General features: G+C 40.5%; 1 protein-coding gene and 1 pseudogene across 1 annotated transcript in view; both read right to left on the bottom strand.

Moving 5' to 3' along the window:
- Positions 1 to 20,254, bottom strand: part of Fgl1 (fibrinogen like 1) — a 36,773-nt gene extending 16,519 nt beyond the window's left edge. The window contains exons 1-3 of the mRNA XM_008850843.2: positions 20,160 to 20,254; positions 12,002 to 12,085; positions 11,161 to 11,341 (exon numbers count right to left, since the gene is read on the bottom strand). Of these exons, the coding sequence (XP_008849065.1) occupies positions 11,161 to 11,341; positions 12,002 to 12,064 (244 nt within the window). The 5' untranslated portion in view covers positions 12,065 to 12,085; positions 20,160 to 20,254. The remainder of the gene's footprint in view (positions 1 to 11,160; positions 11,342 to 12,001; positions 12,086 to 20,159) is intronic.
- On the bottom strand, positions 2,225 to 3,525 carry LOC115067314 (annotated as a pseudogene).
- Positions 20,255 to 21,368: the final 1,114 nt, after the last annotated feature.

The raw sequence follows: 21,368 nt of genomic DNA on the forward strand, positions 1-21,368 counted from the left end.
TTATTCTTTGTTACAATAAAACTAAATGTGTACACACAAAAAATTAAATCTATTCATACATAAGATCTGTATAAATATACATTTCTTTGTTCCTATTTACAAGTCACTATACTATTACTAAATTAGTTATTTCTTGAGTCATAATTCATCACGATAGCAAATATCTAATTACCTACAACCCAGAAATTTGTGCAAACAATGTGTGTATCACATGATCTTTAAAAAACATATAATTAAGCAGTATCTTTTTAAAGCCATTGGGTGCTATTGAATTATGAGTTAAAAGTTATTGTACCAGATTCGCATTCAGTGGTGATGACTGTAACACATCTGTTTGGCTAATGAGACCTGTGCTACTGTTATCTCTTCAGCAGATGCTTCCGGTCTTCATGGCCATCTCTTGAGGCATGTGACTGATGTGAATTCTTAGAAGTATGGTATAAAGTCCAGCTACCCTCTTGATAGCTGTGGCCTCTGGACACATTACTTAGCTACTACGTATCTCACTCCTCCTCCATAAGATGGGAATTGTAAGAAGTCTGTTGGTTTTAAGGACACAATGAGGATTTGTTGTTGTTGTTGAAACATCTCACTATGTATCTCTGGCTGGTCTGGAACTCACTATGTGGACCATGCTAGCCTTGAAGTCACAGAGATTCTCCTGCCTCTGCCTCCCGAGTACTGGGATCAAAGGCATGCACCACCACGCCTACAAAGTATTTTTGATATAGAATTTAGCCCCAGAGAAATAACTAATGTTAGATGTGCATGTACATTATCATATATTCTCTCCCTTGTTTTCAAAGGCAAGAACTCATCCTCTCTACTCCACAAGAATACTGCACCAGCAAAAGGGCCAACATGATTTTTCTTCTTAGTTTTCTTCTTCTGGTGCCTGAGAATGAGGATGCTGTGGTAAGGTTAGTTCTGGCACATTCCAGAATGTTCTGTGGATTGGTGGCTGACCTCTGTTGCTGACCTTATATTTTTGTTATTATTACGAATATAAGGGGCAGGCCAGGTATGGTGGTGCACGCCTTTAATCCCAGCACTTGGGAGGCAGAGGCAGGAGGATCTCTGTGAGTTCAAGGCCAGCCTGGTCTACACAGCAAGTTCTAGGCCAGCTGGGACTACAGGGAGACCCTGTCTCAAAAAGCACTCACTGCTCTTGCAGAGGACCTGGGTTTGAATCCCATCACTCACGTGGTGGCTAACAACTGCCCGTAACTCCAGTTCCAGGGCATCTGATACCTTCTTCTGACTTCCACAGGCGTTGCATGACACGAGTGCACTTACATATATGCAGGCAATATACTCATACTCATAAAAAATAATAAATAAAAAATTTTTAAAAGACTATGAGGGGCTGGAGAGATGGCTCAGCAGTTAAGAGCACTGACTGCTCTTGCAGAGGACCCGGGTTTGATTCCCAGCACCCACATGGCGGCTACGAACTGTCCTTAATTCCAGTTCCAGGGGAATCCAAAGCCCTCTTCTGACCTCCGAGGCATTGCATGACACAGGTGCACTCACATACATGTAGGTAATACACTCATACACATAAAATAAAAATAATAAAGAAAATATTTTTTAAAAAAAGAATATGAGAGTTAGGTGTAGTGGCTTTAATCCCTTGGAAGGATTAAAGGATTAATCACTTGGAAGGCAGAGGCAAGGAGATCTCTGTGAGTTCGAGACCAGCCTGTCTACATAGGGAGTTCCAGGCCACTGGGGCTACGGTAGACACTGTCTCAAAAAAGGACAAATGCTGGGTGTGGTGGAGCACACCTTTAGTCCCAGCACTCAAGAGGCAGAGGCAGGTGGACCTTTGTGACTTCAAGGCCAGCACATGGTCTACATAGTGAGTTCCAGGCCAGCTGGGGCTACCCTGGGAGACCATGCCTCAAAAAGACCAAAAAAAAAAAAAAAAAAAAAAAAAAAGACAAAAAAGACAAACCAAACCAAAAAAAGGACGAAAATAGAATATGATCCTCTCCATGCATGATGATACATGTCTGTAGCCAGTACAAAGAAAACTGATGCAGGATTGGGAATTCAAGGCCAGTTGGGCTAGCAAAAACTAGGGCAGCCTAGGCTATATAGTGATCTTTTCTCAAAAACCAAACCAAAACAACATGGTTGTGGGGGAGTGGAGGGGGGTATCATTTTCTTCATGAACATAGGTGAGGGGTTATTTACTGGAGCATGGACAACTTACCAGTGGATACACCACTGAAGAAGGTTGGAATCCATCAGTGTTCTTTTCTTTCAGTCATCCTCTCCTTCATCCTCCTTCCTCTCCTCATCATCTTCATCCTCATCCCCTTCATCAATATCTTCCAATCCTTCATCATCATCTTCTTCTTCTTCCCTTCTCTTCATCATTCATATCAGGAACTAAGTAGTACTGCAAGGGATTTGGCCAGATGTCATCCTTGATGACCTCTCCTAATTCATCTGTGCCTGCATCAGAGCCCTCGGTTAACCAGGTGAAACAGCTCTCTGGTTCTTCCTGCTGCCTCTTCCTGCTGGCTTTATTCTGTTTGACTTGAGTGTTTTGTCAAATCCTTTCCAGATTTCCATGTGATTTCAGTGGACTTTGAAGATGGATCACCACTCTCATTCAGATGAACTTCTTTGGAGAGAACTTTATTTTCAAAGTAAGGAATTTCATCAAAATAAAAATCTATTCTATAACCTGACTTTGTATCTTCAAATTGTGTCACTTTAACTCTAATCAAAGAATGCAGTGCCCCTTCATCCTCCTCCCCAAGCAGTGCAGACATTTGTGGGTGGTTGACAAATGTTACCCAAAATTTGGGATTTTAGAGATCAATTCTGACCTCTTCCAAAAAAATGGTTGGCAGAGTTTCTGTTCTACTTTCAAAAGTTCCTCACTGGATTGTTCATTAAATCTATTTCATTTTGTACCTCATCAATGTGTACAATTCCTTCTTGTTCTTTTTCTCCCTTCTGCAAGCCAGGGAAGGCTGACGAGTCTGAGCTTCTTGGGCTAAGGGAGGGATGCTAATTGCCATTTTGGGGCCATGCCAGGAGGAAGTCCACCCAGCAGAGCCTGATCCTGACCTGGCCGGCTGCAGGAAACTGGGAGCAGGACTTAGATTTAAGTTTTTAAACACACTAAAAATATAAACTTCAATGTGAGTACAATCTTGAATGCTTTATACAATATTGTATAAAATATGTATTATGTTACATTAGATTTTATGAACATTTATGTTATCTATTTATTGTCTGGCCTTGAGACTATGATAAAAACAAAATAAAATCAAACCATGTCTATGTTTAGTATTTAGATTTTATTCCTTTTTTTTTTTTTTTTTTTGTATTTTTGAGACAGGGTCTCCCTGCAGCCCCAGCTGGCCTGGAACTTACTATATAGACCAGGCTGCCCTCGAACTTACAGAGATCCACCTGCCTCTGCCTCCCAAGTACTAGGACTAAAGGCATGTGCCACCGCCATGCTCAAGCTGAGATTTTGCATGCTTTGACCAATTTCTCCATGGCGTCTCATCCCCAGCCTCTGGCGCTCACCATTCGCTCTGCCTCCGTGAATTCAACAGTGAGATCATGTCGATTTCATCTTTCTGTGCTTGACTTATTTCATTTAATATAACATCCCCCATATTCATCCATATTGTTAAAACGGCAGGTTTTTCTTCGTCTTCCATGTCTCTATATTCCACATTTTCTTTAGCCATTCATGCCTTTGTGGACTCTTAGGTTGATTCTGCATCTTGGCTATCATGAATAATGCTGCAGGGAACATGCAAGCGCAGATATCGTCTCCACATCTCCACGCAGTTAATTCACTTCTTTTGCATCTTCACATGAGTAGGCCTGTTGGATCTGTATGGTAGCATCCTCTTCTTATGCCATGTCCACAAAGATACTGAAGAGTAAGTCAGCTCAGGGGGATATGGTAAAATAGAGAAGATGCTGAGGATGGAGGAAAGGGCTAATGAACAGCCCCAAAGGCTCAGGGAAGGATACTATTGAGAAACTGAAAAAGTGTGTGGGTAGGTGTGCCATTGTGCTCCCTGTCACCATCACAGGCTCTGATGTCCCTCTATAAACTTCAGTGATATTAGAGATCCCTGTAGCCTCCTCCTTAGAGTCAGGAATGTCAAAATGTGACAGCTTCCTGGGATAACTGTTTGGTTTAAAACTTAGCAGAGAAATCAGAAATATTATTGCTAAATCTCCTATGGCTTGAAAAGTCAATGGCTCCAAATTTAGTTGGCTCTTCCAGAGTTAGGCTATTGTTTACTATCCCTGTCTATCATAACACGGTCCCCAAACGGCCACAGACTTAGGCTAGGTGTAGCATCAAGTGGCTATAATTCCTGGTGGATGTAGCTTTTGACTAGGTGCTAGAATGGAAAAATTTTAGTTCCCAGGGGAAAGTTTATTTTACAATAAATTTCAATGTGTTCAGAACCCGGGCATCTTCAATGTTTTGGTCTAGTAAATGTAGTAGCTCTTTAAATCTAGGAGCACATTTCAGAGCTGCTGCCTCATTTTTTCTTGTGTAGTATGGCTTGAAAATGGGTTCCTCCAAAATTCACATAGTGGGACCTAATACTCATGTGACAGTGTTCAGCGGTGGTGCCTTTTGAAAACTGACAGTCATAAACACTTCACCCTCCTAAGTGAGATTAGCGGCCTTATAAAAGAGATTAAAGGAGTATCGTCATCCCTCCTCCACCCCTCTACCAGGTAGACACTAGAAGAAGAGCCATCTTCAGATGAGCCTTCACCAAATACAAACTCTCCTGGCACCTTAATCTTTTACCCCTCAGCCTCAAAATCTGTAAGAAATAAACTTCTATTACTGATAATTTGCCTGATAAAGGTATTCTCTTACAGCAAGCTGAAAAGACCATGACACCTTCTTTACAGAAGAGCACAAGAAGCCATGTGAATGGCTGGTCTGGTTTACTCTTTGGTGGCAGAGACAGAAGCCCAAGTATACTATGCATTCTCTTGGTAAATTGTCATGTGCTGTTTAAACTTACTGAAAAGTAGAGCCTGAAAATGAGGGAGACTCTCCTCTCCTCTCCCAAACGCCAGCATTATTTCAAGCATCCTTCAAAACTCCTTATCTTGGAATAGACTACCCACTTAATAGGGAGAAGGGAAAACAATAAAGAGTTAAGGTGTAGTAATTCCCCTTGTGCTTTAAGGACAATAACATTTGGCTCACTGAGAGTTTACAGACTTCTCTGGACTTTGCTGATTTGAGGCTTGAGGAGGGGGCAGTCTGCTCCCAGAACGCTGGGAAGACAAGACAAACTGTCCTTAGAATGCCAGGGCAGGTGTTGCCCCAACCCCTCTTTTATGTTTCTACATCCATCAAAGGAGGTCTGTCTGGGCCAGTCTCCACAGCCTTGGGTGAACTGTTCTTGCTGTGTCACTGTTATGAAGGGAAAATTTTTATGTGTTTTGCACTGCTTGAGCACTTACCACATGTAAACTGTGTGAACGTCAAACACTGAGCTTCCAATAAAAGCTCTCAAGAGGACAGTGAAAGCACTCTTGAGAGGACAAAATGCCAAGGGTTTCCTGGTCTAATTTCAGTTTGGGGGGCATAAACACTGTGTCCAGCTTCACATTAAGGGCATTAAAAGCACTGGGCCTGTGAGAGCAGCTGAAAGGTAAACCATTTTCTTTTCTTTTCGAGACAGGGTCTCTCTGTAGTCCCAGCTGGTCTGAACTCACTATATAGACCAGGCTGGCCTTGAACTCACAGAGATCTGCCTGCTTCTGCCTCCCAAGTGCTGAAATTAAAGGCATGTGCCCCACACCCAGCAAGGTAAATCATTTTCAAGAAAGGTTACTATTGTTTATACCATGGCATAAAAATGCCTGTGGTGGGAATAAGAAGCTGGAAGCTTATTCCTAGAGATGTTACGCCCAGAAATCTCTCATTTGGGGACTTGAGAATGCCTATTTCAGCAGGGCTTCCAGAGTCACTTCGTCTGGATGTTGTAAGCACCTGATCTGATGATGTTACTTTTGCTTGCTCTCCCAGTCAGGATATTCCAGTCATTTTTCCTGGATGTTGTAAGCACCTGTTGATATTTCACTGTCTACCTGCTGCTTCTGTCCATCAGCTACTTGCTATGGGTTCTTTTACTTTCACTTACCCAATAAACTCACTTATTTAAAACCAAAACCATAGCTACTGTATATCATTCTCCATACGGAACACCACAGCAAACCATAGTACAGGCCTTGTTTAGTAAGGCATACTCCACTGTCCTGTGGGCTGGGCTGTTTTTTCAGGATCCTCTGCCAATCCTCAAATGCTCCCGAGAAAGATCGTGTTGGATTACATCTTTCATTGCCCCATAAGTGCCAAAAAGTATGTTATTCTAATGATATGGACACTTTTTTGTTTTTATTTGTGGGGAGATATTTTGTTTTGTTTTGTTGAGACAGGGGCTCCCTAGCCCCAGCTGGCCTGGAACTCTATGTAGACTAGACTGGACTCAATCTCACAGAGATCCACCTGCTTCTGCCTCCTGAGTGCTAGGACCAAAGGCATGAACCACCACACCCAGCCTAAATTTTACCTTCTTATAAAGACATCTGTCCTATGGGATTTGGCCTCACCCTAATGACCTGCTTTTTACTTGATCATTTTTTAAGGCCCCTACAGGCAGAGGCAGACAGATCTTCGTGAATTTGAGGCCAGTCTCATCTACATAGTGAGTTTCAGGCCAGCTGAAGCTACAGGGAGACTCTGTCTCAAAAAGAAAAGTCCCTACATCCAAATAGAATCACACATATAGTTACCAGGGTTACAGCTTTGAAACACAAGTTTGGAGGGACCCAAAATTCTCTGTGAACAGCCCTTGTGACTCATCCACAGTCACTGATCCAATTCCTTGATGAGAGTCTGCCTTCTAACCTATGTCTTACTGACATGTCCCATGGTCTCAGGATAGGAAACTAAAGTTCCTGGATAGATACCTGACCACATTACAGTCAAGCCCCAAACTTCAACAACCAAAAATCGTACCATGAAGGGTACCCATTTCCACCCTAAATGATGGAAAGCCTACTTAGTGATACCAAGCAGTCTTGACCCACCTCAGCCTGTGTGAAGTATGGTTCCGGTCTTTAACAATTTCACCCATAACCAACAGAAAGTGCACAATTTTTTTTTCCTGTCTGCAGTGATGTTTCATTAATTGGTCTGGAGTGGAATCTAGTAGGCAATGTTCATAGGTAATTCGCCATTGATCACTTAAATCTCAGTTTATGTTCTGGACTATATTTTAAAGAATAGTTGCATGATAGACAGTAGTTTTTTGCTGTCTGCTAAAATAAAGATAACATCTACCTCTGGGGTGAAGATGCGACACTTTTAAAACTCATTATAGAATACTGGAGTTTCTAAATCATAGTGTTTCCAGTTGTGACCATAGTTCCATTATCCAGCCCCTACCATCCCCCCACCCCATCCCCCCAGCCTGGGCTCTTGGTATGTAAGGACAAAGAACTAATGTCCTTTACGTAAACTTAAAGTTCATGGTCTCTGACTAAGGAGTATAATGCCTTCTGCTACAGTCCATGCAGGGAAACTTGTTAGCTTGCAAACTGAGTAAAATCTCAAGCCTTTTAGTTTTTAAAACTTTTTTAAAGTTTATATTTATTTTATGTGTATGAGTGCTTTGCCTGTGTGTATGTAAGCATACCATGTGCATGCAGTGTCCACAAAGGCCAGAAGAGGACATTAGATCTCCTGAAACTAGAGTTACAGAGGGTTGGTTGTTAGCCACTGTATGAGTATGAGTGCTAGAAACCAAACCCTGGACCTCTGGAAGAGAAAAGAGTGTTCTTAACCACTGTGCCATCTCTCCAGGCACCACCCCACCCCCTTCATAGTTTTTGATATGCACCAGCACTTTAGAAGATTACCAGGTACTTTGAATGATTAGCCATGGATGAGAATCACTGTCTTCCAAGAATATCTACTGATTCTGCTTCCTCTGGATGTTGCCCTGGCCCTTCTTTCATTGCCTCACCCAATAGTCTCTTTACTTTTCTTTTTGTGTTGCAATTTCTGTTCCTTTGCCCCCAGAACTGCTCCAGACTGTCCCTTTTGTCCCTTGGCCTGCTTTTAACCTGAGTTGTCCTCTGTTCTTCATTGCTACATGTTCCAGAGCCCAGTGATCCTTGCCTTTAAATCCGTCCTTTCTACTGCATGACAGTGGCTCTGGCCTTCTTTGAGCCCTAGAGTAAAGAAGAAGAAACATTGAGGGTCTAAAGGTCAAGATGCCAGGCAATAGAAGCTGAGGCACCCAGGACTAGCAGTTTGGACATAAAGAAATTGGGATCTGAGGGGCTGGAGAGATGGCTCAGTGGTTAAGAGCACTGGCTGCTCTTGCAGAAGACCTGGGTTCAAATCCAAGCACCCACGTGGCAGCTAACAATCACCCCTAACTCCAATTCCATGGGTTCTGACACCCTCATCTGTCCTCTGCAGGCATTGCACGACATAGGTGCACTTAAACACATGCAGGCATAACACTCATACACATAAAGAATAAATAAATCGAAAAATATTTTTAAGAAAAGGGATATTTTATTGAAATGTAAATTCTATAGTTCTCAGAACTCTGAATCCTACATGTGATTTAAATGTGAAATACTTCCATAGGTTTATGTATTTGAACACTTGGTCCCCAAATAGTGGCACTGCTTGGGAAGATTGTGGAACCTTTAGGAGGAGGAGCTATGCTGGAGGAAGTGGGACTCTGAGGGCAAGTCCTGAAGTTTAATAGACTGACTCCACTTTGTGTTCACTCTCTGCTTTCTGACTGCCAGCACAAATGACCAGAAGGTCATTTGCTGCTATGACAGGATGTATCCCCTCAAACTGTAAGCCAAAATAAATCCCTCCTTCCTTACATTGCTTCATTTTTTTGGTCACAGTATTTTTGCCACTGAAATGAAAAAAGTACCTAACACACTACACTAGTGAGTATATTTAGAAGCACAAAATGAAGATGTTTTTATTCCTACAGGCTGGCATCTCTTCAACATCTGTCTTTTGATTATATTCAGATAATTTTCTCAATTTGTATTTGTCTGTCTTGCTATTCCTATCTCTTTTACCTGTAAACATGAAAATCAACTGTGCTTTAAACATTCTGATAGGGCTGGAGAGATGGCAGAGTTGTAAAGAGTACATACTACTCTTCCAGAGGGCCAGAGTTCAATTCCCAGCTCACAGCCCCCTGTAATTCCAACTCCAAGGAATCCAACACCTCTGCCCTATGCAGTCATCAATACTCATGTGCACATACTCATACACAGACACATATACACATAATTAAAAAGATAAATCTTGGGGCTGGAGAGATGGCTCAGCAACTAAAAGCACTGACTGCTCTTGGAGAGGACCTGGGTTTGATTCCCAGCACCCACATGGCGGCTACAAATCATCCTTGACTCCAGTTCCAGGGAAATCTGAAGCCCTCTTCTGACCTCCATGGTATTGCACAACACGGTGCACTCACATACATGCAGGCAATACACTCATATGCATAAAATAAAAATAAAATATTTTTTAGAAGTAAATCTTTTACAAATCTAATAGTCAATAGGGAGATAAAATACACTGACTATCATCCCAAGCCTTACCTAGTAATCACTTAATTGATCAAGTTAGACTCATAAGCAGAGCAATTAAAGGTATCAGGAGTAGATTGAGAACAAGGTGTTCTAGACAACATTCTCTTTTTTTCTATCACTGTCTGTCTACTCTGAAAGCAGCCTTTCATGTTGTCACAATGTCAAATGCACAGTTTTGTGTAGATACTAAGGATGTGTGCAGCGACATTTGTACTGTGCTTATAGTTCAAGATAATTTCATTTCTAGGAGATGAATGTTGGCCTAACCAAAAGGAAAAATTCCAAGACATAAAATGGTGCACGCCTTTAATCCCAGCACTCAGGAGGAAGAGGCAGGTGGATCTCTGTGAGTTAAAGGCCAGCCTGGTCTACATAGTGAGTTCCAGGACAGCTGGGACTGCAGAGAGACCCTGTCTCAAAAAGAAGATCAAATAACCAACCAAACAAAAACCAAAATCAACAACAACAACAACAAAATAACATATATATATGTGTGTGTGTGTGTGTGTGTGTGTGTATTTTAAGACTACTCTTACTTTCCTTTAAAAAATGAGATCATTTTTCTTTTCTTACCCTTTTGTTTTATTAATTTATTTGCCACCCCAGGATTTCAGAAAGGATGTCTGGATGTGATAGCACACATCTATAGTTTTAGCTATTCAGGAAGCTGAGGCAGAAAGATTGCTTGCACTGTGAAGTATAAGACTAGACTAGGTAACATAGAGACTCAGTTTAAAATAAAATAAATAAGGGGTTGGAGAGATGGCTCAGTGGTTAAAAGCACTGGCTGCTCTTCCAGAGGTCCCAGGTTCAGTTCCCAGCACTCACATGGCAGCTAGTAACTCCAGGGGATCTGATGCCCTCTTCTGACTTCTGTGGGCACTATACAACATGGGTTCACACACATACAGGCAAGACACTCACACACATAGAAAAATTAATTTAATTTTTTAAAATTTAAAATAAAAGCAAAACAAACAGAAGGAAAGACTACATAAATATAAGGAGAAAAAACACACAATAAAAACAAAGTTCATGTATAAAATTCACAGTTATAATCTGCCTTTATGCTCAAATATTTAAGATACAAAAATTCTCAGATATTTACCATTTATATTAAATATCCCCTGCACACATAGAGAAGGAGTAAAATATGGGGAAAGATGTTTTAAATTGATGTAATGATTCATACTGCTTGTGACTGGAATAGGAAAAGCTCTTTAACAAGATCTGAAGTTAGCTGAAGATGGTGGGGCACACCTGTAAACTTAGCACTTAGGGAGACTGAGGCAGAAAGATGGTAAGTTTCAGGACAGCCTAGGATATGCAGTGAGACCGTCTCTGGAAAAAAAGAAAAACAAAGCAAAAAAAAAAAAAAAAAACAATACTGAACCAATGAAAAGCCTGAGGTCACTGAGCACCTAGCACCATCACTGCGCATGGATGTGTGATGTCAATGGTCGAAACATTTAAGAAAAAATCAATTCTGACCTGCATACTGCCTCTTGCCTCCAAGGTCAATAGCATTGCTCTCCTGTCCTTTATCTAAGAACTGGATCTCCTTTTCCTGCAGAAGTTGTGTGATTGTGATCTGTTGCTGTTTGACCCGGGTCTGCAACTGGCGCACCTGAGCTCTAAGTCGCATCTGCTCCTGCAAACAGCTCTCGAAGGCCTGCGAAGCAATGAGCATCTCATTGTCATGGAAAATAAATGTTACCAACAATCTGCATAAATACATAATTCAATTTTGTCTCCCACTTGTACCTCAGAATACTATTTTGACCAGAAAGTGGTTTTCTTTTTCCCAGAACTTTGAGTAAGTTGGCATTTTGTCCTTTTAGACTCATGGATGATGATGAGTTTATTGTAATCACCTACAGATCTTCTAAGTAATATATACCAACAGCGGTTCAATATCGGCCCAAGGTCAATATTGATTATTACGAATTTTAAATTCCTGGTATCATGTGAAGAAATAACATGGTGAGCTTACCTGGAACTCACTGTGTAGACCAGGTTGGCCTTGAACTGACAGAGGCCTGCCTCTGCCTCCCAACTGCTGGGAATAAAGATGTGCACCTCACTGCCAGCTGAACTTAAACATGTTTTGCTTATGTGTTAATGCTGATTTTTACTGTAAAATTTTTTTGAGCGTTTGGTTAAGTGCTGCTATGTACCACGTGTTTCTTACAAAGCTTTTGCACACTCTCCACCCTTAGTTAAATAGGTTTCTTTGTCCCAGTAAACACATTAATATAGTTTTTCTGCAAATTAAAAGAAAGGCCTATCAAAGCAGGCAGTTTAAATACAATTGTTTGCACATTAAGCTTACCCAGCTTTCCCTGCCAATTATCAGAGTGATGGTGATAAAGACGAAGCTGAGAATCTTCACCATTTTTCCCACTGGAAAAAAAAAACTATAAGAAAAAAATAATAAAGAAGTTAGAGAACTTATCAACGTTCCCATGGGACCAGACTTGAGTATATTGGGGGACTGATGAAACTCCAGAATACCTGAGGGTCACCCAGAAAATTCTCCATACTTGGAGCCAGTCTTCTGCCATACAAAGTGATAGGACTCAAAACCACCAAACTTTAGAAATAATTGAATCTGTTCACTAACAGCACAAAAAGGAGTTCATTTTATCAAAGGTTCTAATATGCCGTTTGCAAGACAGTATAGAAAAGGAGAGGCTCTCTAAGCAGAAGGACCTGGGACCATATTTTGGCTGAGCCTGTTTCCAGTTTAGGCAACTTTATGGAAAATTGCTAAGGAGTTCCCGATCTGTAAAATGGGGATAATAAATCCTATTTCAGGGCTGCGGAAACACTGAGATAACACATTTTTAGATATCTTGGCATGTATGTGCTAAATGAATACTAATTGATGATGTAGAATAGTAGTCTTGTAATGGAAGATAACTTAATTAATTAATTAATTTTGGTCCCTTTGAAACAGGGTCTCCCTGCAGTCCCAGTTGGCCTGGATTCACTATGGAGACCAGGCTGGCCTTGATCTCATAGAGATCCACCTGCCTCTGCCTCTCGAGTGCCTGAGACTAAAGGTGTGTACCATCATGACCAACAAGACTGTTTATTTTTAAAAGATGAAACTTATAATAGGAAGTTGCTATGCACTGTTTCTCTTAATATCATAATATCTATGCAAGTAAACATGATAATGTAAAATGTTAAGCCTTTCTTTAAGTTAAAATGGAAGTTACATTCCTATAACTTTACTGTTAAAGGAAAACTGAGGCACAGGACCAGCCACACACAGAGACGTCACCAAGAGACTCACATGTAGAAATCAGGAAAACCTTCTTTTTAAATCAGAAAACTTTATTCCCGTTATCAACCTGAGAGGAGTTCCCTCCCAAAGAACTCAAGCCCCAAGTTGAATCCCTTTACAGAATTTATAAATATGCCCTCCCTGTTCTTTAACCACTACAGTATTGATGGATGTAAGTTACAGCCAATGTGACTATCGGCACAGGTCTTACATGCACTAAGACCACTAAAGGAAATTCCTTCTACAGTCATATGAGCAGAGGCAAATATATAGGGTGGGAGTTGAGATTTTTTTTAAACAAAGTTTTATTACAGGTTCCTTAGCAAACAAGGCAGCCCAAGCTGAGTTCAGTCCATGACCATCCAACTTCTACTTCCCATACCTGGCTTCCATTTCTTTAAAAAAATTTTAATTTAATTTAATGAATTAATTTTGTTTTTTTGTATATGAGTGTATCGCCTGCATGTATGTAAGTGCACTCCTGTCATGCAGTGCTCTCAGAGGTCAGAAGAGGGCATCGGATTTCCCTGGAACTAGAGTTATGGAAGGTTGTTAGCTGCCATGTGAGTGCCGAGAATTGAACCCCCCCTCCCACCACCCCTTCCCTCCCCCCCCCCACCTCCATGCAAGAGCAGCCAGTGCTCTTAACCGCTGACCCAGCTCTCCAGTCCTCCCTCTGGCTTCCATAAAGAGTCAACTTTGTGTTGAATTAAAACATGAGTACTTTTTTCTTTCTCACAAAACTCCAAAAGAAAAGAATAAAGAAAAAGGTGAAAGACATGAATTGATAATGTTGAAGTGAAAAGGAGAAATGATACCAGGTACGTGATGTCAACAAGTGTAGAGGACAGAAAAGCGTACAGGAGCATTAGCACACTTGCTCCTGAGGAGAAAGCAACAGCCCTGGGAACAGCTCAAGAAACAAGGCAGCACCTCACAGCTGGGCAGAATTGGAGGCACCAACTGGTTTGGAAGATAGGATGGAGTCTCCTGGGCTCATATTCAATCACTGCCTAAATCCTGAGCAGTCAGGTGACTTCTGCTTCTCCCTAGCCACTAAACTATGAAAGGCCTACCTTCTATTGAAAATGAATCAGAAAGTCTTCAAGTATTCTGGCAGTTGTAGCTCGAGATCAGGGACGATACCAGGTTGCAAAACATGAAGGCATCCCCTAGGTTACTGTATCCCTATAGCCAAGCAGCCAGCCTCCATATTACTGCCATGGTAGTCTAGGCAAGAGAACACAAGTACCTCACTGGAAGAGCTAAATAGCATCATCATAAAGATCTGTAGAAAACTGATTGTATGGGTGGGAAGATGGTGCAGCAGGTAAGAGTTCTTGCTGTGCAAGAGTGAGGACCTGAGTTCAAATCCCCAGAGCCCACATAAAAAGCCTGTTTGGTTGTGCATGCCCGTAAGTCCAAGACTGTGGGAGTCAGAGTCAGGGTTGATGGGGCTTGCTGGCTGCCAGCCTGGCTCCAGGGTCAGTGAGAGACCCTGAGGCAGCTTCAGGACACCCAGGCTGGAGAGATGGTATAGCTGTTAAAAGCCTAGGCTCACAACCAAAGACAAGCAGGACATCTTATGTTCCCCTCTGGCTCCAATGTGGTAGCCCCCACCCCAATACACAGAGTAAAAAAAGAAAAAGACCCAAGCATGGTGGTGAATGCCTTTAATCCCAGCATTCAGGAGGCAGAGGCAGGCGGATCTTTGTGAGATAGAAGCCAGTCTGCTCTACTTAGTGAGTTCCAGGCCAGCTGGGGCTATAGAAAGACTGACTCAAAAAGAATAAATAAATAAATAAATAAATAGCAGTTTTTGTTTAAGTCTGTTTGTTCCTCTGGAACAACTTTGCTCTCATCAGTGCATTTTTCCTTTTGAAGAAAGCAGTACTTTCTTATAAACAGCACCACTAACTGGGAAAAATATCATCAAATCCTTGGAGCCTATGGAAGATATTATCATTCAAGCCACCATCCCAGTATTTAGAAGGATCAAGAGTTCAAGGTTATTCTGGGCTATTTTTTTTTCTTTTTGTGGGGGTGGGGGTGGGGTTGGGATCAAAGGCGTGCGCCACTACACCCAGCTGCGCTATCTATCCACATGAACCCAGTCTCAAAAAGAAACTCAAGGGGCTTGGAGGGATGACTCAGCAGTTAAGAGCACTGGCTGCTCTTGTAAAGGACTGGGGTTTGTTTCCCAATACCCACATGGTGCCTTACAACCATCTCTAACTGCAGCCCCTGGAGATCTGATGCCTTCTTCTGGCCTCCAAGGGCATTGTGTGACATTGGTGCACTTATACATATGCAAGAAAAACATAAAATAAAAAATAAAATATATATACTATATATACATATATATTTTTTAAAACCCCTCTGGTCATCAGGCTTAGAAGCAAGCCCCTTACCCATTAAACCATCTCACCAGCCACTAGGTGCTTCTTTCTTAATATGTTAGTGAGCATACTTGAAGTGAAAGACATTGGGGGACAGAAATCATACTCTACATGCCATATATTTCCATATATATGTGATATATATAATTCATATATAATCATATGTAATATATATATAAGAGTTCATTAAATTGGGCAGAGGGCAGTAGGGACAGGTGCAGAGAGAGGAGAGGATCTAAATGCCATAAAACTATATTGTATGAAAAATCTCAAAAGATCCATAAAAATACAAATCTCACTTTAAAAACAAATAATTTAGATAAAGTACTCATGACCTATTTAATGTGATAGAAAAATCTTTAGCAATATCCTGTTCTTATACGAATGCTGCCCTTTTTTCTGAATATGGCCATCTGTTAATACATTAGTATGTCTCCCATTTAAAATATGTAAAAAATGCTAATGCACGGGCGATACATGAAATCTCATGGTTATTCCATAAACTAGTCTTCAGGAAGAATGTGGAAAAGAAACAACACAATTACTTTTAATTAAATAAAGTTAAAAGAGAGAAAAGTAACTTTCCAGAGAAAAGATTCAACATTCAAATTTTACACTGCATTCAGCTGCTTCTCACATCAAGTTGCTACCTTTTGATGAGAGTTACAATTGGAAGATTTTAATGTCCCACACTCAAATATTTCTTTAAGAATTATACTGGGACCACATTCTAAACTGTATTGTCTCTAGGCAAACTAGGTTATATTATATGATCACCCATTGTTATGGTTTAAATGTATCTTCCAAATTTCCTGTGTTGAAACTTAATCCTGAACTGCATTCACAGTTTTCAAAGCTGGAAACTTGGGAAGTGATTGGGTTATGAGAGCTGTACTCTCATGAGTGTATCAACTCATTTAGGATTATGAGCTGTCAAGGGAATGCCTTTGTTATGAAAGCAAGCTCCATGTAGCATACGTGCTCTGCTTCATTATGTGATTCCCTCTGCCATGCTATGGGTCAAAAAGAAATTAAGCATTTGCCAGGCGTGGTGGCACATGCCTTTAGTTCCAGCACTCGGGAGGCAGAGGCAGGCGGATCTCTGTGAGTTCAAGGCCAGCCAGTTCTACATAATGAGTTCCAGGCCAGCTGGGGCTACAGGGAGACCCTGTCTCAAAAAAAAAAAAAAAAGTTAAGCATATGTCAGTGCTGTTTTGGTCTACCTATCCTTGAGAACCATAGCTGCACAAACTTCTTTATAAATTCTCCAGTTTATATTTACCTAATAGCAATGGAAAACGAACTATGACATCCACCTCTACACATCTCTCCCTCCACTCTCCCCAAGCCCTTTTGCTCTGGCCACAGTGGCCTCTTTGGCATTTGTTGGACACAATAGTCTACACATACTTATCAGTGTGATTATACTTCCTGCTCCTTCTGCCTGGTGTGCTCTCCTAAAGCTCTCTACAGTTTGCTCCTTACTATCCTTCAGGTATTTGCTCAAATATCCCCTGCTAGAAACACCTACCCTGACTTCCATATATAAAGTGGCAATCCACATCTCTGTTAGAATGGGTTAAAGTTCTCCTTATTAATCATCACCAAATATAATGAGATACTATCTGCATGTTTACTGTTTTCCCACCTATCTTCCATTGATAATGTTTGTACTTCAAGGTGAAAAGTTTGTCTGTTGGAGCTGGAGAGTTGGCTCAGCAGTTAACAGTACTGGCTGCTCTTGCAGAGGACCTGGGTTCACCAGCACACACAGGGCAGCTAACAGTCTATAACGCCAGTTCCAGGGGGTTGGACACCGTCTTCTGGCCTTCACAGGCATTGCATGATACAGGTGCACTTATGTGCATGCAGGCAAAACACCCACACACATTTTAAAAAATTGATCTGTTTTCTGTGCTACTGTGTTCTAATGCTCGGTGGGTGGGTAGTTAGGTACTACTGAGGCAGGCAAGCATAGGAGTTTATCAACCTCAGGACTCCACTGGGTTAGGCTAGCCATACACTCCTCTTCTAATAATATACCTGGCAGTCTGAGATCCTTACCTGCATGTACTATGTACACACACCCTTCTTCTGACAATGCATTTAGCATCTCTTTCATGATCTAGGACCCATACGTACATAAAGATGCATGTATACCCTCTTTAAACAATGGAAATAGGTTATTCTCCTTAGTAACCCCTTGAAAACACCCTGTTTCCATATAAGCACATCCTGAAAAACATCCAGGAGCTATGGATAATGGGCCAACCTAGTTTTGGGTGCATGCACAACAAGGTAAACTGTGTCCTTTAAGTGAACTTTTAGAGGGAATTCCCAATTTACCATCTTATGCCTATGCACAATTGGGCATCATATGATTAAAATCAGATGCATTATGGTAATAGGAAAAAGGGTTATATAATTAAAATCTGTAAATCACAATAGAGAACAGCCAAAACAATACCCCTTAGCAACCAGTTGCTTCTTTAAAGAAGCCTTAGGCAGTAACCTGAGGCCCTGTGTACTTTTTCACTGACATGGCCCTCCTCACTTCTGACAGTATATCTGACCTGTTCTACTACTTCGCTTTGAAAAGAATTGCCTTGCTATTCTTGCAATCTGTGTATACCTTTATTTCATTCTGGAATAAGATGACAATAACCAGGAAATACTTGGTGTAGGCCCCAATTGCAGTAACATTATTCTATTTGTTTCTTAGGGATGCTATAGTGAATTACCACAAAACGGGAGGCTTCAAACAACAGTGTATTAGCTCATAGTTCTGAGAAATAAAAGTTCAATGGGCCATTTTTGTTTGGTTTGGGTTTTTTTGAGACAGAGTCTCACTATGCAGCCCTGACTGGCCTGCAGCTCACTATGTAGACCAGGCTGGCCTCAAACTCACAGAGATTCACCTGCTTCTGCCTCCTAAGTACTAGGACTAAAGGTGTGTACCACCATAATTGGCCAGGATCATATTTTTCAGGCAGGATCTCACTATATAGATCTGGTTGGCCTAGAAGTTCCAGTGTAGGCCAGGCTGGCCTCATGCTTGCAATAACCCTCCTGCTTCTATCTCCCAAATGCTAGGATTACAGGTGTGTCCCATCATGTCCAGTTTCCCACTAATATATATATTAGGAGATCTCTTCCTTTATCTGCACTCCCTTTATTACTCTCTGCCCAATTTCATGTACTAATAAATATTGGTCTTCTTGAGACAAGGTCTCCATGTAGCCCCAGGCTGGCCTTGAACTCATAGAGATCCATCCGCCTGCCTCTGCCTCCTGAGTGCTGGAACTAAAGGCATATGCCACCACACTGGGCTTCCCAATAATGTTTTTAAAGTTCAGGAAGTTATGTTACAATAAACTTAAGGGAAAAAATGTTAACTTTGGAAACAAAATGTTCTATGGCTAATATGTAACAGATTTAAAATTTAAAAACAGAATGAGAAAAACAAAGTTAATGGCATGCAGCTAGTTATATGTTAGTAATATCTAAACCTTCAAAAATATGTATTTTCAATGGACCATTATGAGAAGATACAGGATAGAATAAATTTTTAATTGAATATTTACAAATTTCATACACTATATGATTACATCTAGATCTTCTCCTGTATCTACACCCCCCTTTACTACTCCCTGCCCAATTTCATGTACTTTCTTTTATATAATATATTTGGAAGTCTAGAGTGAAATTTGTGTCAAATGCCCTTTGGTATGGGTCCATCCACTGGAATCTGGTTAACCTACAAAGAGTCTCACCCTTAAAAAAGATTCCTTAACACGGAGATCCACAACTGGCCAATGTGCAGAGAATAAGAGGCTGCAGAGCGCTTACCTATAATAGGATACCTGTTTCAAAAATCTGCCTCCCAAGGCTCAGATTATCATTGTAGAAGAGGGGGGGTGAAAAGTTTGTAAGAGCCAGCAGTGGTGGATGATCACAAGGAAATAGAGCTTTCCAGACAGCAGATCAGTTACTCATATGAGCTCACAGCAATGGTGGCAGCATGCACAAGTCCTATGCAAGCTCAAACCAGACACAACTGCAGCACAGATGTGTGGAAGTGGCTAGGAAATCCTAACCCCACCTGAGAAAAAAAATTTTTTTTGGTCTTTTTGAGACAGGGTCTCCCTGTAGCCCCAGCTGTCCTGGAACTCACTATGTACGCCAGGCTGGCCTTGAACTCACAGAGATCCACCTGCCTCTGCCTCCCAAGTGCTGGAATAAATTTTAAAAGAAGTTACTGAACGAAATATGTTTCCTAAGTTAGTGTTCACAAGTGACCGACCTACCACCTTAATGTAGATAGCTAGTTAAAATTCTACCCATAAACACAGCCTTAGGGACTCATACTAGGCCATTTTCTCCAACTTTCTCCATTTTATGAAAATACAATATAACTATATCCTTACTATTTATACTAAGAATTTATATTAAATGAAAGCTTAAAGAAGTTAAACATATCTGATCCACAAATAGCTGAAATAAAGTGTGATGCCAAAATCACAACATAGTCTATTCTATTTTTCGTTTTGTAGACTGAAACTGAAAATTCTACCCTTTACATTGAACTCCCATCTACCTCATTCAAAATAGAAAGAGAATGAAAGCTAATTGAATTCTAAATCTCTTTTCCAAAGTTCAGAAGCTGCCTTCTTGCCAATCAACTCAAACTCCCTCAAAAGTCAATGGTCACGTATTGAATTATGATTACTATAATTCCTATGAAACAAACCAGCATTATTTACAGTCAGGTTAAAAGTGCAGAATCATAAAAAACTTGCCTCAAGTCAAAAATGAATCAGAGACTCAGCTCAGGGTCAGTCCAGACGCTCTGCTTCCCGGGATCTTCCAACTGAAGTCAGAAATTTTAAACGTTTTCTCCATTATTTGATTATAAACAGGGACAAAGTTGATTCTGGCTTTAATCCAGAAACATGAGGAAATCAGTTTGACTGGAAGGAAAACTAAAACTAAAGTAAATCAAGGACAAATCCCAATACACTTATATTGTCAATTTCCCCCATTTATAATAATTTGTATTGGATAAAATATCCTAATTTCAGCCTTTTATTTTTGTGTTCACCCAGAGAATTTTTGTACTTTAATTTCAGTAAAACAAAATTACAGCTGAAGCTTTGCCTTATAGATACCAAAGTTACCTAGAGGGAAACTGTTGCCTACAAATAGATGAATTTCAACTAACACATGAAAAGAGACCAAATTTCTCTTAGTTATAAAAACACAGCAGTTTAATAATAATTTCCAAAATGGAACTGTTTATGTAGGTTGTTTGATCTTTTAAAATTATTTTAATTTTTCTTTATTCTTGAGAACGTCAAGCATGAATACATTGAAATATGAGCACATCCAGCCCCCAGTTTTCTCCTCCAACTCCACTTGTATTCCCTCCACATGTCCCTTTTCAAACTTAAATGTTTTCTTTTTTGATAATCCACTGAGTTCAATTAGTGCTGCCCAGATGTGCATGGGTGTGGGGTTATCAATTGGCAAAAGCATTCTCTATGTGCAAAATACATTCCCACCAAGTTGTTCTTTTGTTTTAAAACCCTCTAGAGCATTTTATGGTGGATAATAAGTAACTTGTTGGTTCTATTAGAAATGTTGTGTAATAGCTTCAGGCTAGAAATCTAGGCCATCACTTCTCTTTTTGTTCTGATGTAACTCAAGCAGTTGTTTGCTATTTGTTCTCTGGTCCCTATCTATTAACTCAGATTCCAGTAAAATGTAAGTTGTTTTTCTTTCATTTCTTTGTTGTTTGTTGGGCTAAAGTATTACCTGTATTTGGCCTTCTTGTTAAATACTGTCCTATGACTTACTTAGAAAACTTGGAAGCTATTAAGTTAACTCTAAGCAGTTCTGATGACTTAACAAAAAAAGAAAATGCCATTTAGGTTGAAGTAATTTATACTCACAGGAGAAGTGGAAATTGTACATTTGAAATAAGTAGAGAATTCAAGCTGCTGACATTA

Source organism: Nannospalax galili, unplaced genomic scaffold (assembly GCF_000622305.1).
Source record: "Nannospalax galili isolate Female #2095 unplaced genomic scaffold, S.galili_v1.0 scaffold1025, whole genome shotgun sequence".
NCBI classification, from domain to species: Eukaryota; Metazoa; Chordata; class Mammalia; order Rodentia; family Spalacidae; genus Nannospalax; species Nannospalax galili.